Genomic DNA, 25504 nt, shown 5'->3' with positions numbered 1-25504 from the left:
ACAAAACGCTTCAAGCTGAAGTGCATGCTGGGTAACACCATAGTAAAAACTCTGATTATGCACTGTAGCATGAATAATTATTGTAACCACTGTTGAGGATCATATGATAAGTGCTCATGTCTAAAATCCCGAGCCTGTACAATTTTTTGCCCCAATATTTAAGCATTACAATAATATTTGTTTAATAGGAATTTTTTTGTAGTTCAGTAATTGCTGAACATAATTTAACAAACCAAAGAGAGACACCTTCATGAAGTTAATTAAAATGTTTTAGATGAAAAAAGGGCAATTAAATTTTCTACTTCAAGCTTTTAATTCAGCAATGTGTTAATGTTTACTACGTAACACAACCGCAAGTGTTTAAAAGCAAATTACTCTGAATTATTAAAAGGGTCAAGAGCCCAACTAAAGCAAACACTGATCTCCATGATGGTGGCATAATTTTAACCAATAAAACATCAGCATCTGATCCTCTGTAACGCACAATAACAGCAGGTGTTCATCACCAATGCACAATCATCATTTAATTAGTCTCTTAATTATCTCATTGACTTTAACTCTTTGAGGACTTGGGATTTGAGTTGAGACTAGTTTGTGACTTGGAAGGAATGACTTGTTTCCTCCTCTGGTGAAATCAGCTGCTGAGTTCATGGGTGGAGCAAAAATGTGGCAGGACTTTTACTTTCTGACCCCTGGACTCTCCACCTCTGTACACAAGCTGTTTGTCCAGCAGATCTATGTCACAAGACCACAGCAGGTTTCGGTTTGACTCACAAATGGAGCTGCACGAGTGTTAAATGCATTCAGTGAATTACTTTCAGTTCACTGCGAGTGACCTCAGTACTTTGATGTTTACAATATAAGTGGACTTAAAAGGGGGCTGATAAATAGGCATTAACATTTAACCCCAGAAGCGCCCACAAATAACCTGAGTTGTCTGTGTCCTTTTAAGCTTGTATGAAATCAGTTGTGGTGTTTGTGTATAGAGAGTTCATGAGCCCAAGACTGCTTGGATGTACTAGGTGTCAAACTCACACCTTCATACATCTCATCCTCCTCTTTAAGTTTCTGAAAGACAACACAAACACTCTCACAAGATGCACAGATAAAATCAATGAATACAATTAAAGGGATAGTTCACCCCCAAAAATAATAAACTCTGTGATCATTTACTTACACTCAGGTAGTTCTGAACCTGTTTGAGTTCAGTTCTTTTGTTGAATGTCAAATAGAAGAGTATTGGTAACAGTTATACTGTTATACTGGTTGATGGTAGCCATTAACCTCCACATGATTATTATTATTTTTTCTATACTATGGATGTGAATGGCTACCGGCAACTATTAGGTAACCCACATTTTGTTTGACAGACGCATGAACATCACAGGTTTAAAAATGACTTGAGAGTGAGTAAATGATGACAGAATTTTCATTTCTGGGTGTAATGTTATTCATTTAATTTTAGTAAAGTAAAATTTTCATAATACTCCTCACTTTTGTGACCATGAATCATTTTGGAAAACCATTTTTCAGTGTTTCTAGACCAATATATCATGTGTTTAACATAATAAACGTTGGGGTCCCTGTCACTCTGTCCAGGTTTGTTTTGTTATAATAACTGGTTGGCTGTAGATTCTCCCTCGTTGCATTGATTATGTATTGGTTCATATATTACTGTGAATATCACCTTGCTGTCTGGTACGAGAGCATGGTTAGTTGGTATGAGGTCTTGACTTCTCTGCTGTTCTTCTTTCCTGGGTCTGATGTCATAAACCAGCACAGCGACAGTAGCCACGCCCACCAGAGTGGAAACGACCAATCGGATCACAGCTTCAGTAGAACCACAGCAGTGGACAGATTCTGAAGGAAGGTAAGAACAACAAAGAGATAAAATTTTGTATTACAGTAAACACTATCCTGATCTCTGTAGCAAATATAATCAGGGGTGTGTATGAAGACAATGCAACTGCTTATGATGTTTTAGTCAGGGAAATAAAAAATCTGCTCATTCGATCATTATTATCACTTCTGATATACCTGAACATGGTTGACAGAGCTGAGTGTTGTTGAGAAGTGTGGTCTGGTTTGTGAATGAATAAGCCACAACACAGCTGTAGAAATCATCCAGACACTCCACCTCCAGAGGTAGAGAGAGACTGATGCTGAGATCAGACACACTGATGCTGGACAATAAACTGTTTCCTTTGTACCAGGAGAGAGTCACATGACCCACATTCACCACTGAACACACCAGTGAACAATTCTGCTGCGATGAAGATGATGATGATGAGGGATTTTGTGAAGAGTTACTGCTGATGACAGGAACAGGCAGACGAGCTGAAAACATGAGACATAAATACTTTTCAATATCAGCACATTCTAATGTGTTTGATCTTTGTAATAACATCTTGTTGTTGTTTTTTTGCAGGGATTTGTGCATTAAAGTGTTCTAAACAACACGTAAAAACGAGTGCAGCACAAATCAACTTAGGGGAGGGTTCACGTGTGATTCATGAAATGTTTGTATTCCGCCAATCACATCATACAAATGATCATACCTTTATTAAATATGACAGCTAACAAAAATTTTGATTTGAATATTACGCACCTAAAAATTCATGGTCTAGAAACCTTGCCCCTTGAGTTTACGACATAACAGCCAAAGAGAGGAAATGCTCTCATGAAAGAGAAAGTGAGTGTACTCCGAAATCACCAGTTGACCTTGTATAATTGCAAACCGTTATATTAGTACAGTAGTTGTTTACTCACCATAGACAGTAACACTGAATCTGTATATGATGCTCGCTCTGATCTGATAAAGTCCAGCGTCTGTGATCGTGGTGTCTGTGATGGTTAGAGATCCAGTCGTCTTGTCCAGTGTCAGTCTGTCAGTAATTGTGGAGAAGCTTCCAGTCCCTCGGTTGATGGCAGCTATGAGAGTGTTTTCAGATCCAAACCTCCACTGGATCACATCATCTGTCTGTAGTTCAGCATCAGGGTGTAGAGTGACCGAATCTCCCTCCATCACTGACACTGACTTCACTGGGGCTGTATCAGCAAACACACCTGGAGAACAGATGCATTTCCAGTTATTACTGACTTCTGAGTAAGGTGTTTTTTTTCACACATGCATGTTTTAAAATGAGACCACTTTAAAAAACACAAGAATGATTTTTGTTTCCGAAAACAAAAACATGTAACGATATTATATTTATCTATACAGCTTGATAAGTCTTTGATGTACATTTGACATCATGTTCTACACTAGGCACCAAACGCACTGAATATTTCATTAATGTAAGATCACAATATGCCAGAATTAAAACCGCTACATTTGTATCACTTACCAGCCAAATGGCACAAGCAAAAACAGCACAAGACAAACGAGTGAAACATCGCCCAAACTATTCTCACTCAGGATGTTTGCAGAGAAATGAGTCGTGGTTTAAAGGAAAGTGCTTTTACACTAACACACGAGTAATGACAACTTCAGACTAAACCTGGTGTGGGTTTGAGAGAGAGAGAGCGAGAGAGAGAGATGGGGAGGTTGGGTTTCTCATAAAGTGTGTGTGGATGATATAGAAATACATTTTTGGACTGGAGTGCATAATATTAGGTCTAGTAACACATGCTGCTGTTTATAATGTCTCAAACTCTAAACTAATATACAGTAACTTTTGCATTTATGTTATCAAACATATTTAACAGTAACACTGGTTACATTTCTGTCATGTGACTTCTAATCGTCTCTCTACATTGTACCCTTAATTCACTTATTTCCACCATCTAATACATAATTTACATAAATATAGGCCTACTGCAGTTTCATAAGTTCCTACTCCAGGTAGTCTGTTATCGTTATGTTTTAAAATGGACTCATATGATGGCTTAGTAAATTTACAAGCATACACAAGTCGCATAAAATTAGTACAGGTCAAACCACATTTGATGCAAATTTTATAGCATGCTCATTTTCAAATATGTAATGTATATATGAAACTACACTTGGTGTTATAATAGTATATTAGAGAAGGGGAGTGACAGTAGATTTGTCATCTTTCTCTTTTTTTAATGTCGTAATCTTGCTCTCTGATGTAATCAATTTTTTTTATTATATTATATTATATTATATTATATTATATTATATTATATTATATTATATTATTTTATATTATAATACCAAAACAACCCGTATTATTTGTTACCACCTCCATCACATATCTGCATCTCACTCTATTCTATTCATGCAATTGATTTATTTTCGATATATTTTCAATTCTTTCAAATTCTGTTAAGCTCATGCTACATGAGCGCCCACTAGTGACTAGTGTTTGTTGGCAATTTATGACAGTTGTTGATATCCGGTCTTCAGAGAATCTGGCTGAATCTGGTTTGGTGAAAATTTGGGATGGAAAAATTAGTGGGCTTACTAAAATACTATGAAAGTAGTGGGAGTAGATTTTTTTTATGAAGGTTACTCGTTTTCAAAAATTGTGTTGTGCTATGTGTTTTTTTGTCTATTACATGCCCGTAAAGAATGTCAATAATAACTGACGTTTGATTTAAATGTCGGCTGAGTTCATCTTGAGCCAATGATTCGTCTGTCATAAAACTTCTGTCCAGCCCTTATTAGAGGTTGTGCTTGTATGTAGGTGGGTGCAAAGAAGGTGTCCACTTTTTTTTCTTTATTTTATATTCGTGAGAGTAGAGAAGATAATTTATTCTTTCAGTATCAGACACTGGCTTATCAAATAAATTAATCAGCAGTCGTGATGGACTTTATCCATCGATCTTCTGTTTTGTTTTCCGTGATTTCCTGGTAGTCGTCGTAAGAGACTTCAACAGATCACAACAGAGCGGATTATTACAATAAATCTCTCCACAGATCATCCTCGTAAACTCCGATTTCATGGACGTCTTTAACAATATGAAGAGCATGTTACTGCTCTTTGTACTCCAATTTTTCATTGCCGGTAAAGTTTATGTTTGTTATGTTTTATTTGTTTCGGTTTCATTTTGAGTGCGTAACGTTTGTTTTCACAAATGTCATTTTAATTTCTTTATTCCCAGTTTACAAAATAAATGAACGATGATAACTTATATTATGTAGTGCAGCAAACAACATGGTTTGTTATCGTTTTAATTATTATTATTATTATTTTTGTTGTAATAATTGGAGACTGGGGATGGTTGTAACACATTAGCGTCAACGTTTTTTATTATATATATATATATATATATATATATATATATATATATATATATATATATATATATATATATATATATATATAACAAAGATATTGTTGTTTCGTTACTAATCCAAACCAATGTCACAAAACATCTTACCACGAAGAGTTCTCCTGAATAGCAGTTAAAGATTTTAGCTACGAGTTTCCTTCTAAAACCTATTCACAAAGCTGCTGAGACAAACTTTTAGTAAGGAATAGAGAGCAGTCTTAATCTAAGCTAAGGGTGGGGTTTGCCATAAAAACATGTAAGCAGTGTCCTGTGGCCTGTTCTTCGTACTTCGCTAACTCGGTTAGCTGGATTTGATTGTTGACGATTTGGCGTGATCTTGGATCATTTGGTTCTTCGAAGCTCATCCGCAGCTTATTTCATGTAATAAGGATTAGATCGCTTCTTTTAAACCAGAACTGATACTCAGCATATGTCTGCTACCACCGCTACTTTATTACAAGAGTATCGTACTGATCCAGGGAAAATAATTTAAAATAACAATCATTAAAAAAAATATTTAAAAATAATATAAAAATGCTGTGTAGTCCATAACAGCCTATATAGACACAGCCAGTTTTACTCACTGAAATATTTATTTGTCATAAAAGTATTACTTCATAATTGTATTAGAGTCTTACACACATGCTATACAGATAATAGAGTCGTGCATTATTTTGAGTGATGACTGCTATTATAAGAGTGGCTTGATGGAGCGCAGGAGATGCAGATAACATGATATTGACCCTTAAGAAACTTTCATTAATGCTGTCACGTAACAAATCTGTCCAAATATAAAATGAAATGAATAGATAATTTCTACATTGAAATAAAAATATAAAGACTGCACAACTATTATAAATTGCGAGTCTAAATAATTGGAAGTCATGGCCTAGTGGTTAGAGAATCAGACTCACATTCGAAGGGTTGTGAGTTCAAGTCTTGGGCTGGCAGGAATTGTGGGTGGGGGGAGTGCATGTACAGTTCTCTCTCCACCTTCAATACCATGACTGAGGTGCCCTTGAGCAAGGCATCGAACCCCCAACTGCGCCGCAGCAAAAATGGCTGTGTGTGCGTGCGTGCACTTTGGATGGGTTAAATGCAGAGCACAAATTCTGAGTATGGTTCACCATACCAGGCTGAATGTCATGTCACTTTCAATTGGGAATCATGAAAAAAAAATTCTAATAAAAACAATTATCTGTGTCATATATCTATTATAACATTTATGTAGTTTTGTTTGCTTGGCTGTTTCCTTATAAAAGTCCAGAAATTTGTCAAGTTTTTCGTCGGGTGTCATTTTAAATTATATGACGTCATTACATTGCCGTCTTGCCACCAGCCAATCGCTGCACTGCTGATCATGGTTTCGAGTATCGATACATATCCCCTTTTAAACCAACACATGAACGCGCAATTATCTCCGATAACTCAATCCAGCGATACTAATCATACACAACAGGTGTGTTCGAAGAACCCAATTAACCGGATCATGATTAGCACAATGATATCATCTTGGATGTGTCATTTGATCTCAGATGTAATAAGCGATGTACGAAGAACAGGCCCCTGGGCTGCGTTCAGCCCCGACAAAACGTTGCACAACGTTTTTAAAACAGAAACGGTGATGCATTGAACACACTGTTCTGATGACGCAAGAGTTGCAACTATGGCAGCTGAGAAGGCCATTCTTTGTGTTCTTTGTGAAGAATTTTCGGAGCCCTCTATTTAGCCTCACATACTGACTTTATTTGTAGTTCATACGGTTTTATTACCCTGTATTTTCTTTCTCATTTTTAGGAAAAGCACTTAATTACCATTGTTTATTTCTATACCAAATGTCATACACTTGCAATGAAGGGTGAAGTCATGGCCTAGCAGTTGGAGAGTTTGACTCCTAACCCTAAGGTTGTGGGTTCGAGTCTCAGGCCAGCGGTACCACGACTGAGGTGCCCTTGAGCAAGGCACTGAACCCCCAACTTCTCCCCAGGTGCTGCAGCATAAATGATGAGCACTGCTCCGGGTGTGTGTTCACTGCTGTGTGTGTGCACTTTGGATGGGTTAAATGCAGAGCACCAATTCTGAGTATGGATCACCATACTTGGCTGAATGTCACATCACTATCTCAAATTAGAAAAAAAAAGAGAGAGACAGGTCATTGTGTGGAGCTCAGCTTTGAAGTGCTTCAGTGATTATACGATCAAAGCAAGCATTAAAGGGCTTCAGTTCATCTGTGAGGGAGCTGTTACTGGTTGGTGGTCAATGTTTTTAAATTAGTCTTCAATCCTCAATTTGTAGTCAATAAACATGATCACATTTTGGAACCAAACTTTAAAAAGTTATCTGTAGAATGACAGTTTATAATCGTTTCTGTTTAATTGTTTGTCCATTCAGCTGTCCCTTTTTTTTTTTGCAGGTGTGTTTGATGAGTCCGTGTCAGTGAAGGAGGGAGAATCTGTCACTCTACACAGCGGTCTTACTGGAATAGAGACAGATGATGTGATACAGTGGAGGTTTGGCCCCCAAGGCACCCTCACAGCTCAAATCAACAGAGCAGCCAATAAGAGCATTACATTTGATGATGTTCTTGAAGGGAGATTCAGAGGAAGATTGAAACTGGACAATCAAACTGGAGCTCTTACCATTAGAAACATCAGAACTGAACACTCTGGACTTTATGAAGTAACCAGCAGCAAACATAGTTTAAACAAGATATTCAATGTCAGTGGTGAGTATTATTTTAAACATTGTAATTAGCTTCTACTTTAGTGTTCATGTTCCTAGAAATGGCCATGAATAGCAGCATATCTGTAATGATTATTTAGTCGTAGAACTGTTTCTTTTTGACCTCACACAGGTGTTGCAGTAACTATTATTGTTTGTTCTCCAGTTGTGCCTGTAGATGACGTGAAGTCGGTGTCAGTGCTGGTGGGAGATTCAGTCACTCTACACACAGATCTTACTGAAATACAGAGAGATGATGAGATACAGTGGAGGTTTGGACATCAAAACTCTCCTATAGCTGAAATCGATAGAAAGGCTAGAAAAGTCTCTACATATGATGGACCTGATGGGAGATTTAGACACAATCTACAGCTAGACTATTTGACTGGATCTCTGACCATCAAGAACATAGGGATCAGACACTCTGGACTGTATGAAGTGGACATCAGTACCAGCAGCAGCAAACACACCATACACAAGTCATTCATTGTCATGGTCAGCGGTGAGTAGCTTGTGTATTTCATGTTTTTGAAACTAACAGTAATAGCAAAGTCACCTGCCATAGTATTTTATTCCCTATTGTAACCTATATCTTGCTTCTCAAACAAGAAAAACCGTACAGATTGATCTTTTTTCTACAAAATGTGCTTTGTTTGTGCTTGGATGTGCATCGGGAACGTAACACCGATCTTACTAATATATCATGAGTTAAAATAAAGCCACTAGGTATGGTTTTCTGATCTGGATTCTCAACTTCATACATGGAGATATGGTTTTTAATTTAAATGTAATAACTTTATGTATATTCAATTATTGAGTATTGAACAATCCCACACAGCAAGGTTGTGTCGGCCCAGATCTGGCCCACATCTGGCACCCGTGGAAAGATGATCTGGCCCACATGCAGCGTGGAATGATGGCACTTGGGCGGATCGCTCCTGTTTGCCAGATTTGAGCCACAAGCAGACCATAGCAATGAAACATGTCAGCCAAGAGTAAAGAAATGAACCACATATCTTTCCATCAGTGATTCTGCTTGTTAACAGGCTTATTAAGGATGAAATTACTTCATATTTATAAACACAGATTTTGTGGCTCAGATAAGGTCCAGTTCTGGTTAATTTCTTTACTCTTGGCTGACATGTTTCATTGCTATGGTCTGCTTGTGGCTCAAATCTGGCAAACAGGAGCGATCCGCCCAAGTGCCATCATTCCACGCTGCATGTGGGCCAGATCATCTTTCCACGGGTGCCATATGTGGGCCGGATCTGGGCCGACACAATGTTGCTATGTGGGATTGTTTTTTGCCTACTGAGGTCACAAATGTAAAAGAGTCTGCATGGATTTTAGTTTATTTTCAAGTAATCTTAATTAAGTTTGTGTCAAATGAAGTTCACGTGTTTGTTATCACAGGTGAAATAAAGTCCGAGACAGTGAAGGAGGGAGAATCAGTCACTCTACGGACTGGTTTTACTGAAGTACAGATTTATGATTCCATGACATGGATGTTTGGGGACACTGTCCTTGCTGTAATCAATAAAGGAGCTCAGCTTTATGATGATGATGAAAGATTCAGAGACAAACTGCAGCTTGACAATCAAACTGGATCTCTGACCATAACAAAATGCACAATCTCAAACTCTGGACTCTATGAACTGAAGATCCTAAGCAACAGACAAAATGTACACCAGAGATTCAATGTTACTTTAAGTGGTGAGTCAGTCTTTTGACTGTGAAACATATTATTTTGAATAGTTAAACATAACTTTATTTATTTTTTTACGTTTCTTTATTAATAGTTTGTTTTACTTTATTAAAAATAATAGTTTTATTTAAATGATGCTATTGATTAAAGTTGATTACACTTATGTTCTCACTAATATTGTGTCTTTTATTATTTTTGTATTAGTGTGTGTGTAATCTTTTCAGTTAGCCCCTATAGCTAAAACAGTAAAACTCAACTAATGCATTAATGCACTGATCATTTATCTATGAACATGTCAACGAGAGCCTGTAGCGTGTAGGAAGATTTAACATCTGTAATCTGCAGTTACTGCTTTTAAGGTTGTTTCCCTCAACCAATGCAATAAAGAAGATAAACGTAATATCTGAAATTGCATTAAAGGGTGATTTAGGATTGACATAAAACAGAAACAGATTCATGTAAACTAAGTTTTAGCCAAATGCAAGTGTTATAGTCAGATTTATTGATTCCCACTAACGACTGTCTCTCTTTGTCTTCACAGTACCAGGTTCATCAGACAAAACAGCGTGGATAGTTAGTACTATTCTGCTGGTGTTTGGAGCTGCAGCTGCTTGTGTGATTTACTGTATCTGCCTAAAACGTAAAGTAAATCATATTACAGCTAATACAAGCAAGGGTAAGGCAATTGGCTTTTTTCTGAATTATATGGGAATTTAAAGGTGTAAATATGTTTATATTATGTGGCCAGTTGCATAGACTTCTTAGATTAGTCTTGTAAGCTAGTCATATCATTTTTTCTTCAAGAATGGTCAAAACAATTCTAACATCAGTTAAATAAGGTAACTGTCTTATTTGGATCTGATTATTGTTAGTTGGTCAGAGTAGTTCTCAAGGCTCAGTCTTCACTTACCAGCCAGTTTTATAGGTTTGCACCAGCCATTCATAAGTTAGTACCTAAATTAGATCATAAAGTCCATTGTAGAGGCTTAGAAACAACTAAACTAGTTTGTAACTAACTCTGCACCATTTGTTCTTAAAATAGCTGGTAGGTCCTAAAGTAATGCATAGCCATATAATATGATTTCAATCAGGACCACTTCCGTCAAGTATATTTATGACAATTATAATTGCATACAGTTAGTGTTGTTGGTATGGTTATGTTTTGGGCAACACTCCACACGCCTGTCCATGCAGCCATGCTTGGACAGAGCAGGAAGAGCAGCAAGACAAACATACATACAGGGATACATATATAATTTCAATTCACAATTTCAATTACGTGAGTTGTAAACAAAATGTGATAGAGGCTGCTTCCAATGAAAAGACTATAAAGAAAGAACAAGTTAGATCGGATTACAGGTTCAATTGGTGGAGTTGGGGTTGGAGGAGGGAGTTAATTGCAAGAGGTAGGGCTGTGCAAAAAATCGAATGCGATTTTCATGCACATCTCATCAGTAAAGACGCTCCTGTAATTAGAAGTATATCTCCAGCATGTGCATTCAGATCAGGGTTGCCAGGTTTTCTCAACAAATCCTGCCCAGTTGCTTCTCAAAACTAGTCCAAAACTAGTCCGCAATTCCAAGAGGTTCCCAGAAAAAAAAAAATTTGCTTCCCGGGTTTAAAATATACGTTTTGTTTTTTGGCATGGTTGTCTTGGTAAAATTCACATTTTAGCGCCTAAATATCACGTTATTGGTATTGGGATTGCTTCAAACCGCGGACATGGAAAAACACCCGCAGACTTGGCAACACTGGTTCAGGTGGAGCGACAGTTACTACACAGAGCTGTAGTCTACCGACAACTAACACAAAATCGCTTTCAAAATCGACAAAGAATCGCCTGCGATTTTAACATCGATTTTGTGTAGATTGTCAGTGAATTACGGCTCGATGCCAACCAGTGTTGCCAAGTCTGAGGTGGTTGTTTTTCATGTCCGCGGGTCACAGCGACCCCAATACAAATAACGTGATATTTAGCCCCTAAAATGCGATTTTACCAAGGCAACCCTGTTAAAAAACGTATATTTTAACCCCGGAAAGCAATTTTTTATCGGGAAACCTCCTGGAAACACGATTGGGCTAGTTTTGGACTATTTTTGAGAAGCAACTGGGCAGGATTTGTTGTGAAAACCTGGCAACCCTGATCTGAACGCACGTGCTGGAGATATACTTCTAATTACAGGAACGTCTTTACTGATGAGATGTGCATGAAGATCACATTAGATTTTTTGCACAGCCCTAGCAAGCAGCAATGCGATTGAAGAGACACTGAAGAATGGGAATTTAAAAAGACCGCAGGTGATAGGTGTCAAGACTGGATTGGTACACGTCAGAAACAGCTGACTGTCAGCTGATGCCAGCGTGACTAACGTGGCCTGACTGAACTAACGCGATGCTCGATGTTTATGATTAAAGATCCAACATCAGCCTTGAAATATGTTTAAATGCTGCGAATTTCAATTTATCCTTGATTGTTGCTTCGTTTTCCTCATGTGATTAATGATAAATAAGCTTTTCTAAAAAAAATGATACTACTTTAACGTGAATAACATTCAGAAACTGTATTTGAAATTAATAATGAACAATAAAAAAGATACAGATAAAAAACATAAGAAATTCCATGATTTTTTATGATGGATTTTATTTAACACACACAATACGGAGCGATGAACACAGAAGTGCGCTGTGTAGATTATGCTCTTGCTGAAGAGCCACTTACAAAGTAATCAAAGTCACATAATGTTCTCTATCAACATTCAACAAGTCTAAATGTCAGCATTATTATACTGAATATGTATGAAGTACTAAAGTATTTTTGACTTTTTAATGTGATTCATTCAGTTTGCCATTTTGTTCAAATAATTACTTAAGGCCAGATGCATCCATAAATATTTAGTTTATATGTAGAATTGCTAAATTTAACGGTGTAATGCAAGAATAATTTGTAGTGCATAACTTGGAGTTTAGTGCCCCTTTATATCAAAATTAAACTAAATTGTAACTTATGCACAGCTGGTGCAGCCGACCTCTGGCCACAGGTTTCAAACTGTTTCAAACACCAAACTGTTGTGTGTGTGTGTGTGTGTGTGTGTGTGTGTGTGCTTTATGACTGTCATGTTGAAGCTGGTATGGTTCTAGCTGGTCTTTTGGCTGCATGGTTTAGAGTGATCTTGGCCACTTTGGGGCTGATTATGAATTGAGCCAACTTTTTTTTGTTTTCTTTTTTTTTTTAGAAGGGCCGCTCAGCCGTCAGGACAAAGAGAATGGGACTTTGGATGCCCTTTTTCCAAAAGGCGGTAAGATCCTTTAGGGTTTTCAAGTAATGTCTGTAACAAACTTTGGTTAAAATTGGACTATCTACTTAGTAGCAGTAGAAACTGACTGCAGATTCAGGTAGCTCGCTGGATGAAACTTTCAGACGCAAATAGCCCATAACAGACTGGATGCGTGTTTCTTTTCAGCTTTTCCTAGCTGGCAGAAACAAACAAACAAACAAAATTCTTCCAATGTCCCCTTTAAACAATAAGAAACGCAGAGCAATGGCTTCAGGACATCCCAAAGTCTTAGATTATGAATATTCATGAAGTGTCAGAATGTGTTATTTATATAGTGTTTTGCTGTGAGTATGAATGTAATTTAGTGTACAGAGGGTTTATTAATCAGTCCCTGATTAATAATCGTAAGTACAGAGGCATTGTGTGCGCTGTATAAATATGATGATTACAGTAATTTTCGACTAACTGCTAACATGCATTTACTCATCTTACTTGCACAAAACAGGTTCAGCATTCCCCAAAATGAATATTGGACAAACCTGTAATATTTAAATGTTAAATAACAAGAATTTTATTTATTTTATTAATCTGATGTCTTTGCTGCTTGCCTTCAGTGGTCCAGTTCAACCATAGTACAGTTATAAGCAAAAATGAAAAATGTTTAAACATGTTTTATTTATGTTGAACTTCTTTTGCATCCTCTTCGTTATGCAATCCAGAACAGATGCAAAGCTGAAAGTTTTGTTTGAGCTTTTTGAATTTACATTTCCTATTCATTTAAGGTTTTGGTGTGAAAGGGCTTTTACATTTGCCAACAAACAAACAAGCCCAGACCAGATGAGAAAGTTTAATGCAAAAGTAATTATTTTACAGAAAACAATAACATAATTACTTATTTAGGGAGTAAAACTATATTGTAATGCATTACTTTTAAAATGAACTTTTCCCAGCACTGAGTAAATCCATTCATTATTCCTCTCATGTGGCCTCATGGGATAGTAAAGTATTCATCATATGCACACTTAAAAAAAGGAGTAATGGACATCCTTTGGAAAATTTTGTCTAAACTTTTTATATGAGTATTGAGAATTTGGACATACTACTTTTGCCTATACTATATATTATGGAAGTATGCTTTAATAAGTATGCTTTTAATAACAAATGATGTGCAGGGAACACTTATGTGTTATTTGGAGTTACCGAACACATGCAATACTGATGAAACTCACACATGAAAATCTAAAAACATATATGAAATAAAGAGTCTAGAGTACATCAAAATAAAACCAGTAAACTAGTACAGACTCTTAAAAAAAAAAAGAAAACGGTCAAAATGTAAATGAAGTAAAAAAAAAAAAAAAAAAAAGTGAAAATATTTATCTGATCTTAAACCAAATTTACAACCTGTTATCAGACATAAACACTTACGTCTAACAGATTAGTGAATTAATGCTGTGTTTATTACAGTAACTTATCATACATGAATCCAAAACTATGATTATTCTAACACAGATCAAAACACACATGGGAACTGAGCTGTTTGACTTGTATAAAAGATTTATGGTTACATTTACATTCATATAATGAGATGCTAAGTTCATTTAGGTTATTGAGCATTGCAAATGCTGCTTTTTAATATGGTTTGTTTTCTTGCTCTTAATTCTGCTTTGTATTTTCCTGTTTCTGTGTTGCTGTGACAGATGGAATAAAGTCAGTGTCAGTGATGGAGGAAGAATCTGTCACACTGAACACTGATGCTGAACTACAGACAGGTGATGAGGTTCTGTGGATGTTTGGAGACAAAGACACTGTCATAGCTAAAACCAAAGGAGGGACCAGAGAGACCACCACATCTAATGGTCCTGATGGGAGATTCAGAAACAGACTGAAGCTGGATCATCAAACTGGATCTCTGACCATCACAAACACCAAGACTGAACACACGGGAGAATATAAACTAAAGATCACCAGAAGTGGAAATGTCTCATTGAAGTTATTCAGTGTTACTCTTTCAAATGAATAATGATTTAATTTTAGATTATAGATCAGGGTTGCTTGTTCTTTTCCCCAGAGACCTAGCTTTCGGTTTAGTTTAGTCCGACCCTAATCAGTGGTGGCTTTAAACCATTTTTTAGCCAGTAAAGATACTGGTTTGGCACTAATTTTGGCCACCACTGTAGAACAAACGTTTTTTTAATGGTTGCAAGGTAAGTAAAAGTTAGCTAAACCAAATGCAGCACATGATAGACACTATTCAATTTGGAACACAGCAGATGAGCACAGGGCTCGCAAACCTCAGTTCTGGAGAGCCACAGTCCTGCAGAGTTCAGCTCCAATACACCTGAACAAGGTCTGAAGGGTTACTACAAAGCTACAGGCCGGTGAGGTTTTATGAAGTTAAAGCTCATGTTTACAGGACTGAAGTTCACCACACATGTACCAGCAGATTAATGTAATTTCTGTGTCTCTGTATTTGTAAATAGTTCATTGTGTGTACAAGTATAGAAGAGGAAAGGCGTTTGTTGTCTTCAGTGCATTACAGTTGAGAACCTTCCACTGTCTTACTGTTACTTTGTCAAGAGCAGTTACGGTATGGACTATTTTCACAGGATTGTGATGAATCATTTCAACAGTCAAGTTTTTTAAATATTTTAATTTGAAAGATAATAATAATCTATGTTCATTTCTAAAACAAAACTTTTTATTTATTTTTTTACATTTTTTTTAAAAAGGTACATTTGCCAGTACATGATTCATCAACACATCTGTAATGCATTAATAATATTTTCAGTATTTTTCAACACTATCATACATAAACTTTATTGTGTAATGTTACAAAATGTGTTGGTTTAGTTAAAACTAGCTTAAAGAAAGCAATATGTTACTGTTGTTCGTAATAAATTTATATTTGGGAGGATTTTTCAGTCATTTGTGTTTTACATTTGACTTTTGATTAATTTGAAAACAAAAAAGCACACGCACATTATGCACATATTGGTTTGATACTATTTTTCTGAGATTTATTTGATGGAGTTTGCCATTGAGACATCAATTAAGGGCTATAAAATGCTCTTTTAAATGTTTTCAGAAAAGTAATTTTAGTGTTGGAGCTTAAAATACAGTCACATGCTAAACTCCTCAAATATAATCATAATCTAGAAAGTGTGGCACCAGCAATAGCAAGGTCATGTGTTAGATTTTCAGGAAAAGCAAGAACTGGTAAAAATGTGAATGTGTACATTGGATGCAGTGTAAGCCACGATAAAAGCATCCCCAAATATGTAAATATTGTCAAAACTGTATGGCAAATCGTTGTATATTCATGTGATATTAAAAAGCTGGAATATTGGAGTATTTTTGTCATTTTTTTATAAAAAAAAAAAAAAGGTGAACTCCTGGTTAGAACAAAATACACATCCTTCTAGTGCAAGCGATCTCAAAGGGTTCTGGGAACCCTGATGGTCTGTGACTCAGAGTCAGGAGATCTGCAAAATAATATTAGGTTTGTATGATGTGGAAAGTGTGGCATCCTGTCATTAAATAAAATAGAATTTAGCAAATCTTGGTGTTAGTAAAAGTACACGCCCTTCCAGATGTTTCTGTCTGTTCATTGTTTGAGTGTGAGTGATCTCATCTGTCCTTCCTCTCCCCTTCCCCCCCCCCCCCCCCTCTCTGTTCTCTGTTCTTGTATCTCTTTATGTCAGTGTTTAGTTTAGGGTTTAGTGTGTCATTAACTGAACGTTGAAAAGTCCCACTGCCAGTTGTATTCCTTATATGTCCAGTATTTCCCGATCATATATGTGCCTTATATAACTTGTTGTTTTGGCTCTTATACAGCACATACAGTATGTAATCTGTATCTTATTGGTTGAAAGGGCTGTACCACCCTTATTATATCATTATATATACCCCATTGTAAAACATTAAACATTTGAAGTGAAGGTATAGTTAGATGTTGTGTCTGTTGTGCCTTTTCTTCCCAAGGGGCGTGAACACTTTTGGAAGACTGAGAAAACTTTGATGGCGACGAAAAGAATGGGATAATTTTCCTTTTTAATAATTAACACTTGGATAAATGATTCAAAGTAGCGTGGTACAGGTGACGAAATCACTATATGTGACATTTAGTTGTCACTGGATATTGGTAGGAACATGTCATAAATGTCATAATAAAGCCCTTAATAAACATAATGCTATTGATTTAGAAATACCTTTGGATAAAACTGAAATGAGTCCAACATAAAAGCATGAACAGTAATCAGGTAGAGCTGTTTCAATATGCCTCAAACATTGAAGAAAACCATGAAAAATTATGAAACAATTGACATAAATGGTTTCTATGCCACCAAATGGCTTTCTTTAAACAGGCATCACCTTTATGGGACATGTAGTGGCATGCTACATTATATGAGTGTGTGTTTGTGTGTGTGTGTGTGTGTGTGTGTGTGTGTGTGTGTGTGTGTGTGTGTGTGTGTGTGTGTGTGTGCGTGCGTGCGTGCGTGTGTGTGTGTGTGTGTGTGTGTGTGTGTGAGAGAGAGATCTTCATAGCCTTTTCACTCAAAGAGTAACACTGAAGACCAATTATTAGACCATGTACTGTACACATGGTACTGCTAAAAAAAACTGTAATTTCCTTATAAACAATGAATAACCATTTACATGAATTCCACTTACAAAATCCATTTGACACTGCTCACAAACTGTATGGAGATCTTAAAGGTCTCTTTCCAGTTGACATCTTGAAATTGTGATCTCCAAAAAACCAATGGTCAAAGGAACACTGAAGATTTGGCAAATCGTTCTAAGATAATCGTTTTTCCTTTTATATAAACAAATTAATTGCATTAAATGAGCTAAGTTTCCTGTATTTACCAAACCTTTTTTAGAACAGACATCAGTCATATGGGGCAATTTTAGTCTTGCCCACCATGGCATGGTTATTTGCATTGGAATTTTTGTGAGCAAGGGATTTTCTGACATGTATAAATGCAGAATAACAGCATATTGGCGAATGCATGCTCACGAATCCTCTCATAACAAACAAAGAATAGCATGTGTAAATTACAGAGTAACAATTATTTTGCGCAGCACTTTGAATGCACAAAAATTAAAGGTTTTGTTTAATTCATTGGAATACAATATTAATGTTTTGCCTTCATTTGATTACCAGATTTTTTTTTTTTTAAATACACAACACAGAATAATAATAATAAAAAAAAAATACATAAAAGAAAAAGATCATTTCATAGGGCCCTATTATTGTATATATAAAAATAATAAATTACGTTAATTTGAATTATGAATTCAGTGAATTCAATTAATTGGATATGTTTTTGATTGCACTATTAACTTTCAACTGCTTTGTCTTCAGCTCTTTCTGGAAAGTTCTGATGCTCTTGCTTCTTTAGAGTAGTATTCTTGTTGTGAACACTAGAGAGTGCTAATCTAACAGTGTGACCTATTATATTATATCCGGTTTAGCATGGCCTTGTTAGCAAGCAGGACCTGATTTTACCAAGTGCAACATTCCTGGATCAACATCTTTGTTGACCCTGGAACAACATTGTGATTAACCAATCAGATTCGAAGAACCAGTTTATAGTTTTGGTGAAGTTTAGGTATACAATCAGTGTTTGGTGCTAGTACATCAATGTCTTTTATCAAACATTTTCTCTGATTTTAGAGATTTATTCATGGTTAGGGTTAGGTTTAGGTGTATGGTCAATTAATTTTAAAATGTTCACATCTGATGTTTACATCAAAACACATCTCAGCTCAATAAAATCAGGAAGTGCTTGTTAGCAAGGATGCTGTAATTATAAAATGTTTGCAGACAAAAAAAAAACAAAAAAAAAACCTTCTTTCCATTTCCATTCCATTAAATTACATGTGTCTGATGAACTCACGCAACGTGTATTATATTAATGGTGAAAAAAAAAACAACCTTTTATAGCATACAGTACCATAAAGTTTTACAACTTGCAGTGAGCCAGGTGTTACATTTGTACTTCAAACTATTTTGTTTTTATCCCTGATGTTGACAGGTAAAAAGTTCTTCAGAAAAAAAAAAAAAATGTAGCCAGTTTGAAAATAACTACTGAGACTAACACCACTGATCTTTTTAGAGAGAGAGACAGATGCAGATGCCATAGAATATCATTCTTGATATTTCACTTACATAGGGCTATTTTCATATTTTATCTATTATAACGGCTTGTTTTGACAATTGTTTTGTTTGAAGCATCTGCATTTATAGAAGCAGCAGTTAATTTCAGATTACAAACAAGGAAGTTAAATTGCGTAAGTGCATTCAAAGGTTTGCTGTTCATTCACACCCCATCCCGCCCACACACACTATTCACATGCTGACACTCACCACAAATGTCCAGTTATAGATTTGCATGCATAAGTTGTTTGTCCACCAGAAGATGAAGATTTTCTTTCCAAAGCCAGAGAAATCCAAGCAGGTTTTATTGTGACTGCAGCTGCTTAAGTGTCAAATGCATTACACACGGCAATAAAAAACACCCAAATCATCCGTCTGCTGATAATATTTGTGACAAAATCATCATTTTGCAGACTACATTATTCTTGTTTGTGTATTTTTAGTTTGCATTTACATCATCTTGGTAAGCAGTAAGCAAGGGTGTGAACAACGCTGCATTATACCGTCATTCATTTGCCAATGTAAATAGTTCATGTTTACATAATTGAATGTATAAAAGCAATAAACCAGTGGATTACAGTTAATTTATAACAGCTAAGGGGCGTTGTTAATAGGCACGAAGCGGTGTGGTTGCCAAACAACACACAGGCATAAATAAAGGTGTACTGTATGTTTGTAAAATAATTTACAACAGCTTCGAATGTGGCTCAACCAATCAGGATCAAGGAAATTTTTGAAGCATGCGTCATTTTTTTTTTTTCAGCATGAGACATGTTTTATTGACCTAATTAAGTGATTAACTCTTTCCCTGCCAGAGTTTTTTTTTTTTTTTAGGTTGCAGTACATGTGGATTATATTCAGTGGAATAAGCAAAGCATAGATGCAGAAGAACGCTTCAATCAGCTCTCCCAAATCTTGCACGTCCTTTCCCACTTCCTAGATTGACATTTCGTTAACATTAGGCAGTTTTTATTTACGCTGTTTATTACTTATAATAGTATTATTTTTCATATGCATATGCTTACATATTAGAAATGCTTATTTGTGTGTCTTCATCGCCTGTGTTTTTGATCGGAAGATTCTACTCTCATTCAGAAGTATGTAATATTGTCCCCAAGCGTATAACAGTGAAAACACGGAAAGCTATAAAATCTTGTATTTGGAGGGGAAGCGTTTTCTAATAACAAGATCAAAACATTATACAATCACATGTAATTTAAGAGTAAGTAAATATTTAACTGAATATATCCCTAAAAATAACATGTATAACACATTTCAGATGAGTTTCATCTGAAGACTAACAAAGTAACACTGCTGCATGTAAAAGGATTGAAAAGAAAAAATTTTGCCGAAAGACTATAACAGACTATAACAGATTATAAAAAGGTTTATAATCTGTTGTCTTTCTAGCTTACATGGAAACTGTACTGACTGTGATGGCAACATTAATGAGGAATTCGATCATCTTTTTGTGACAATGCCTGCATACACCACCTCATCCTCCTGTTTGACTCCCTAAAAGATACGAAGAAATCATGAGACACATATCAGATCTGCTCATTAGCTTTTAAAACTGCAGTCAAAGTGCATTGTTTGCTAACATATCAAACATTTAGTGTGCTAGTCTTCAGGATGCTAAGTTGTGCTGGGCAGTATGATCCAAAAACTGTTAACATGTTTGTCACATTGGTTTTCTGAAGGCCTCAGTTTCCGTTAAGACAGTTTAACACACTGAACTATGCCATGTTAATTATTAGAAGTGTTTTTCCAGTTGTTTTGTGAAGTTGAGAGATCTGTATCTGACCCTGACCATGTATATTTTTGGTCATTTCTCTTATAAAATAACTGTTTTCAAAACTAAACTTCAAATCAAAACTTATTAACTATTGAAGATAAGGGTGGGCGATTTTACTTTTTCTGTTGAAAATAAGGTTGTTATAATATCAAAATGAAGAAGAAATAATAATAATGCAACAGAATCTAAAATGCTGCATAGTCTTCACTGTATAACATACAGATTAATGCTTATTAAAGCTACTAGAATCATTCAGTCAAGAGCAGTGAATGCTGGGCTGCTGTCACTTTAAGACCTACTGCATGGATCAGAAAAATGTACACACATTTAATTTTCTCCCAATGTTTTTTACTTGAAATTTTGCCATGAATTAAATTATGACCAAAACTATGTGCATGCCCTTTAGGTGCAAATAGCCTACACTGTTAAAAAAAAACTGTCAAATTTACGGTAAAATACCGGCAGCTGTGGTTGATTTTTTCTATCATGATTTTGGTAAAAAAATACGTTGTCTACTGTAAAATTTAGGGTTACAAAACCAGTATACCGTATTGTCTTTTACAGATTCCACATTTTTTTCACGGTATATTCCTGACAACCACAGCTGCCGGTATTTTACCGTAAATTTGACAGTTTTTTTTAACAGTGTACCGAATTGAATTCTTTTAGGTTTTCTTTTCTTTTTCTTTGTGTGTGTGTCTTTTAATGCCGCTCTTTACCTACCATGTGTTTTTGTCACTCTAGCATGTGAGTAACTTCAAGCTGTACTGTGGTAAGTGGATATATTTACAGTGATATGTGAATATAAACAATATATTAAAATCACTTAACTGACACTACGTACACTGTAAAACCTGACAAGTTAACTTAACTCAAACCATTTGAGTAAACAGATTGCCTTGATTTAAACCCTGTAAGTTTTAAAACTTTGCATTCAAGTAATTAAGTGATTAACTAAGTGCTGATTGAGAATTAGTGATGAACAGCTGCTGTTAACAAACAGAATCACTGAAGAAAAGAGAAACACAAGAACTACTACAACTGACTTCAGACACAGACTTAGACGAAATCAACTGAAATAAAATACATGAAATCTCTCAAGATCTGATTAAACAACCCCACAAACAGCATCACCAGCTCCACTTATTAATAACCAGACTGACTTTATTTCTGTCAGACGTCTACAGAAGATCTTATTGAGAATGAACTAAGGTTTAGATGTTGATTTATTGTTTCATTTGAAGTAACCATGTTAGAGATCAGTGTTTGCTTTAGTTGGGCTCTTGACCCTTGATTTCTGTCTTAGTCTTTTCTCTGGCTGTTATAACTGTGTGTTTCTAAAACACATTTGTTGTAACTCAAAAGCCCAGAAGAAAAGCCATCAGGTGTTAACCTGTACCTAGATGTAGGTTGTTATACTTTATATTGGTGATGATAATCATCAATTATTGAACAGTACGGAGTCTAATCTCTGATGAAATAAGTGTTGTGTAATTTGATTTTTTTTATAGTAAAATGATTCTGTAATAATCAGTAATACAAAGACTTTCCAAACAGTTTGGTCTTTTACAGTGTCAAACAGTCACACACAGACATCAATAATCAGAATATGAACCTCAACAATGGTGACCATAAAAAAAAAATGCTGCAGAGCATGCTGGGAGCCATGGATGAGTTTTGTACTACAATAGTACCCAGCATGCATTGCAGCATGTTTTTTTTTGTCACCATTGTTGAGGTTCATATTCTGATTATTGATGTCTGTGTTTGACAAATTTATGTGTACAAAATGTTTTTGAAGTTAACTGATTATTACAGAATCACTGGCATTACTGTTATTTTTATTAGGTCCACTTCCACTAATTACACATTTGTTTCATCAGAGATTAGACTCCGTAGATCAATATTTGTGAATAATAATGAATAATTATCATCACCTATATAAAGTATAACAACCTACACCTAGGTACAGGTTAACACTTGATGGCATTTCTTCTGGGCTTTCGAGTTACAACAAATGTGTTTTAGAAACACACGGTTATAACAGCCAGAGAAAAGACTAAGACAGAATCAAGGGTCAAGAGCCCAACTAAAGCACACACTGATCTCTAACATGGTTACTTCAAATGAAACAAATCAACATCTAAACCTTAGTTCATTCTCAATAAGATCTTCTGTAGACGTCTGACAGAAATAAAGTCAGTCTGGTTATTAATAAGTGGAGCTGCTGATGCTGTTTGTGGGTTGTTTAATCAGATCTTGAGAGATTTCATGTATTTTATTTCAGTTGATTTCATCTAAGTCTGTGTCTGAAGTCAGTTGTAGTAGTTCTTCTGTTTCTCTTTTCTTCAGTGATTCTGTTTGTTAACAGCAGCTGTTCATCACTAATTCTCAATCAGCACTTAGTTAATCACTTAATTACTTAATTGCAATGTATATCTTTCAGTGAACTCAACTGAATTAAGTTCAGAGTACTCATAACTGTTAGTTTTTTCAACTTAAATGGTTTAAGGCAATCAGTTTCTTCAAACGGTTTGAGTTAACATAACTTAAGGCAATCTGTTTACTCAAACCGTTTGAGTTAAGTTTACTTGTCGGGTTTTACAGTGTATCATGGTCACAGTCAGGGCTGTCGAAATGGTCTTGTACATGTAATTTAAACTAAAAATAATAATTATTATAGCTATCATATGTATTATTATTATTATTATTTTGAATTATTGTCATTGTTTTTATTATAACAGAAAGAAGAGGGGATGGAAGGTTGTTGGACATAAACATCTAATTTAAAAAAATATGCATTAATGACACAGTTATAAATGATCTTACCGGTTTCTGTGCTTTTTGTTTGTGGAATGTTGGTTCAGCGTAAGTGATCTCTTCATTCCGAGTCTGATCTGTTCCCACAACAATCATTAAATCAACACAAAATCAACAACATTAATGTTTTATTATTATTTGAATACTTTTACAGATGTGTCAGCAATAGGATACTCTTACCTAATCTTACGTGTCTCCTGTAGATCCAGTAGATCGCGACTGCTGCTACAATCAACAGAAATCCAGCCACAGCAGCAGAAATCAACACTATCTGAGATTCAGAGCCTGGAGAATATGAAGTAGAGTTTGAAGTAGAGTGTGGACCTGGTGTCACAACGGCTAAAGAAGAGTCATTAATGTGAGTAAATATATGCTATTTCAGAAGAAGCTTTTACAGTCACAAGATTTTTTTAGCATTCATATACCTGGACATGGTTGACAGAGTTTGCTGATGTCCAGATGTGTGGTCTGGTTTGTGATGGGATTGTTGATCACACAGCTGTAGCTGTTTTTCTCCTGATATTCCACCTCCAGAGGTAGAGAGAGACTGATGCTGAGATCAGACACACTGATGCTGGACAATAAACTGTTTCCTTTGTACCAGGAGAGATTCACATGACCCACATTCACCACTGAACACAACAGTGAACAATTCTGCTGTGATGATGATGATGATGAAGATGATGAAGAACATTGTGAAGAGTTACTGATGATGACAGGAACAGACAGACGAGCTGAAATGAAGAGAATAATTTAGGGAGTAATTGACAAGACATTGCTTCTTGATATATTGTTCAGTAATCTGTCTCTAGGGTCACTTCTTCTTTTATCATGCTCAAATATTTTGTATTTATAGTTAATGTCTTGCTATTAATTGTGACTTCTTTAAATCTTAAAGTCATGCATTTTATATAATAATTTGCATAATAACACTGCAAACTTACAAAAATACTTGCTTATTTTAAAATATATTAAAGTGAACTATATGTTGAGTGTCAGTTCTACGGGTTGGTTGCCATAAGAAATAGATTTAAACATTAAAATATTAATATCAACTTATATTCGAACAATGAATGAGACACAGCAAACATTTATTACTTTGTACACGTTCATGTGACTTTCAGTAAAGCTGCTGTGAAACAAAGAGTTTTGTGAAAGATGCTACATAAATGTAATAAACCCAAATTTCACTTTTCATTAAAAGTAAATAGAATTAGGTATTTTGTGATTCTTTTTTATTTGTTTATTTCTTATTTTGTGTATTTTGTATTCTAGTATATAAGGGCAGACAACAAACACAATGAACTTTTCATAGTTTGTGAAAGGATGCATACAGTGTTATATTCTTGTGTATCTGTATCTGTATTCATTCTTGTAAGCTGTGGGTGTGACAGAAGACCATCAGATGTTTTAGAAATGAACTCCAAATCATGAAAGTTAAGCCAGGTAAGAAGCCCATATTAAGATTAATTTTCTAATAAATAGTAGACAGAACAAGCACAACTAACCGTGACTCACCATAGACAGTAAGATTGAATCCGAATGTGGTTGATTTTGTGCCTTTGATGATTACTGTATAATTTCCAGAGTCTGTGATTCTGGTGTTTGTGATGGTCAGAGATCCAGTCTGATTGTCCAGCTTCAGTCTGTCTCTGAATCTCCCATCAAGAACATCATCATATGTGGAGAAGATAGCGTCCTCTCTATTGATCTCAGCTATTTTAGTCGCTGGACGTCCAAATGTCCATGTTATTACATCAAGTTTCTGTAGTTCAGTAACA

At 35.6% G+C, this 25504-nt stretch overlaps 3 protein-coding genes across 6 annotated transcripts in view; 1 reads left to right on the top strand and 2 right to left on the bottom strand.

The window, feature by feature from the left end:
* Positions 1 to 715: 715 nt before the first annotated feature.
* LOC127988166 (uncharacterized) lies at positions 716 to 3871 on the bottom strand. Its single transcript, XM_052590783.1, has 5 exons — positions 3348 to 3871; positions 2770 to 3066; positions 2038 to 2337; positions 1688 to 1860; positions 716 to 1068 (listed from the first exon to the last, which is right to left on the bottom strand). Exons 1-5 carry the CDS (start codon positions 3394 to 3396, stop codon positions 964 to 966), a joined length of 924 nt encoding a protein of 307 aa, XP_052446743.1. The 5' UTR covers positions 3397 to 3871; the 3' UTR covers positions 716 to 963.
* Positions 3872 to 4385: 514 nt separating this feature from the next.
* Positions 4386 to 16293, top strand: LOC127988143 (uncharacterized). Of its 2 annotated transcripts, XM_052590744.1 has the most exons (8): positions 4657 to 4973; positions 7039 to 7489; positions 7655 to 7966; positions 8129 to 8464; positions 9376 to 9675; positions 10209 to 10343; positions 12901 to 12963; positions 14643 to 16293. In XM_052590744.1, exons 2-8 carry the CDS (start codon positions 7348 to 7350, stop codon positions 14963 to 14965), a joined length of 1611 nt encoding a protein of 536 aa, XP_052446704.1. In that variant the 5' UTR covers positions 4657 to 4973; positions 7039 to 7347; the 3' UTR covers positions 14966 to 16293. The 2 variants fall into 2 exon arrangements, with proteins under 2 accessions (XP_052446705.1, XP_052446704.1); XM_052590745.1 differs by lacking the exon at positions 7039 to 7489 and having other exon boundaries at positions 4386 to 4973.
* Positions 16294 to 19168: 2875 nt separating this feature from the next.
* LOC127988164 (SLAM family member 5) overlaps positions 19169 to 25504 on the bottom strand; it is a 283545-nt gene continuing 277209 nt past the window's right edge. For 2 of the 3 annotated variants that reach the window (XM_052590780.1, XM_052590779.1), the window contains exons 3-6: positions 24149 to 24457; positions 23904 to 24062; positions 23733 to 23800; positions 19169 to 20623 (exon numbers count right to left, since the gene is read on the bottom strand). In XM_052590780.1, coding sequence (XP_052446740.1) covers positions 20570 to 20623; positions 23733 to 23800; positions 23904 to 24062; positions 24149 to 24457 — 590 coding nt within the window. In that variant the 3' untranslated portion in view covers positions 19169 to 20569. The remainder of the gene's footprint in view (positions 20624 to 23732; positions 23801 to 23903; positions 24063 to 24148; positions 24458 to 25504) is intronic. The other variant, XM_052590781.1, reaches the window with a different exon arrangement.

This window comes from Carassius gibelio, chromosome B22 (assembly GCF_023724105.1).
Source record: "Carassius gibelio isolate Cgi1373 ecotype wild population from Czech Republic chromosome B22, carGib1.2-hapl.c, whole genome shotgun sequence".
Classification (NCBI taxonomy): Eukaryota; Metazoa; Chordata; class Actinopteri; order Cypriniformes; family Cyprinidae; genus Carassius; species Carassius gibelio.
This window is presented reverse-complemented; position numbering and strand designations above follow the sequence as displayed.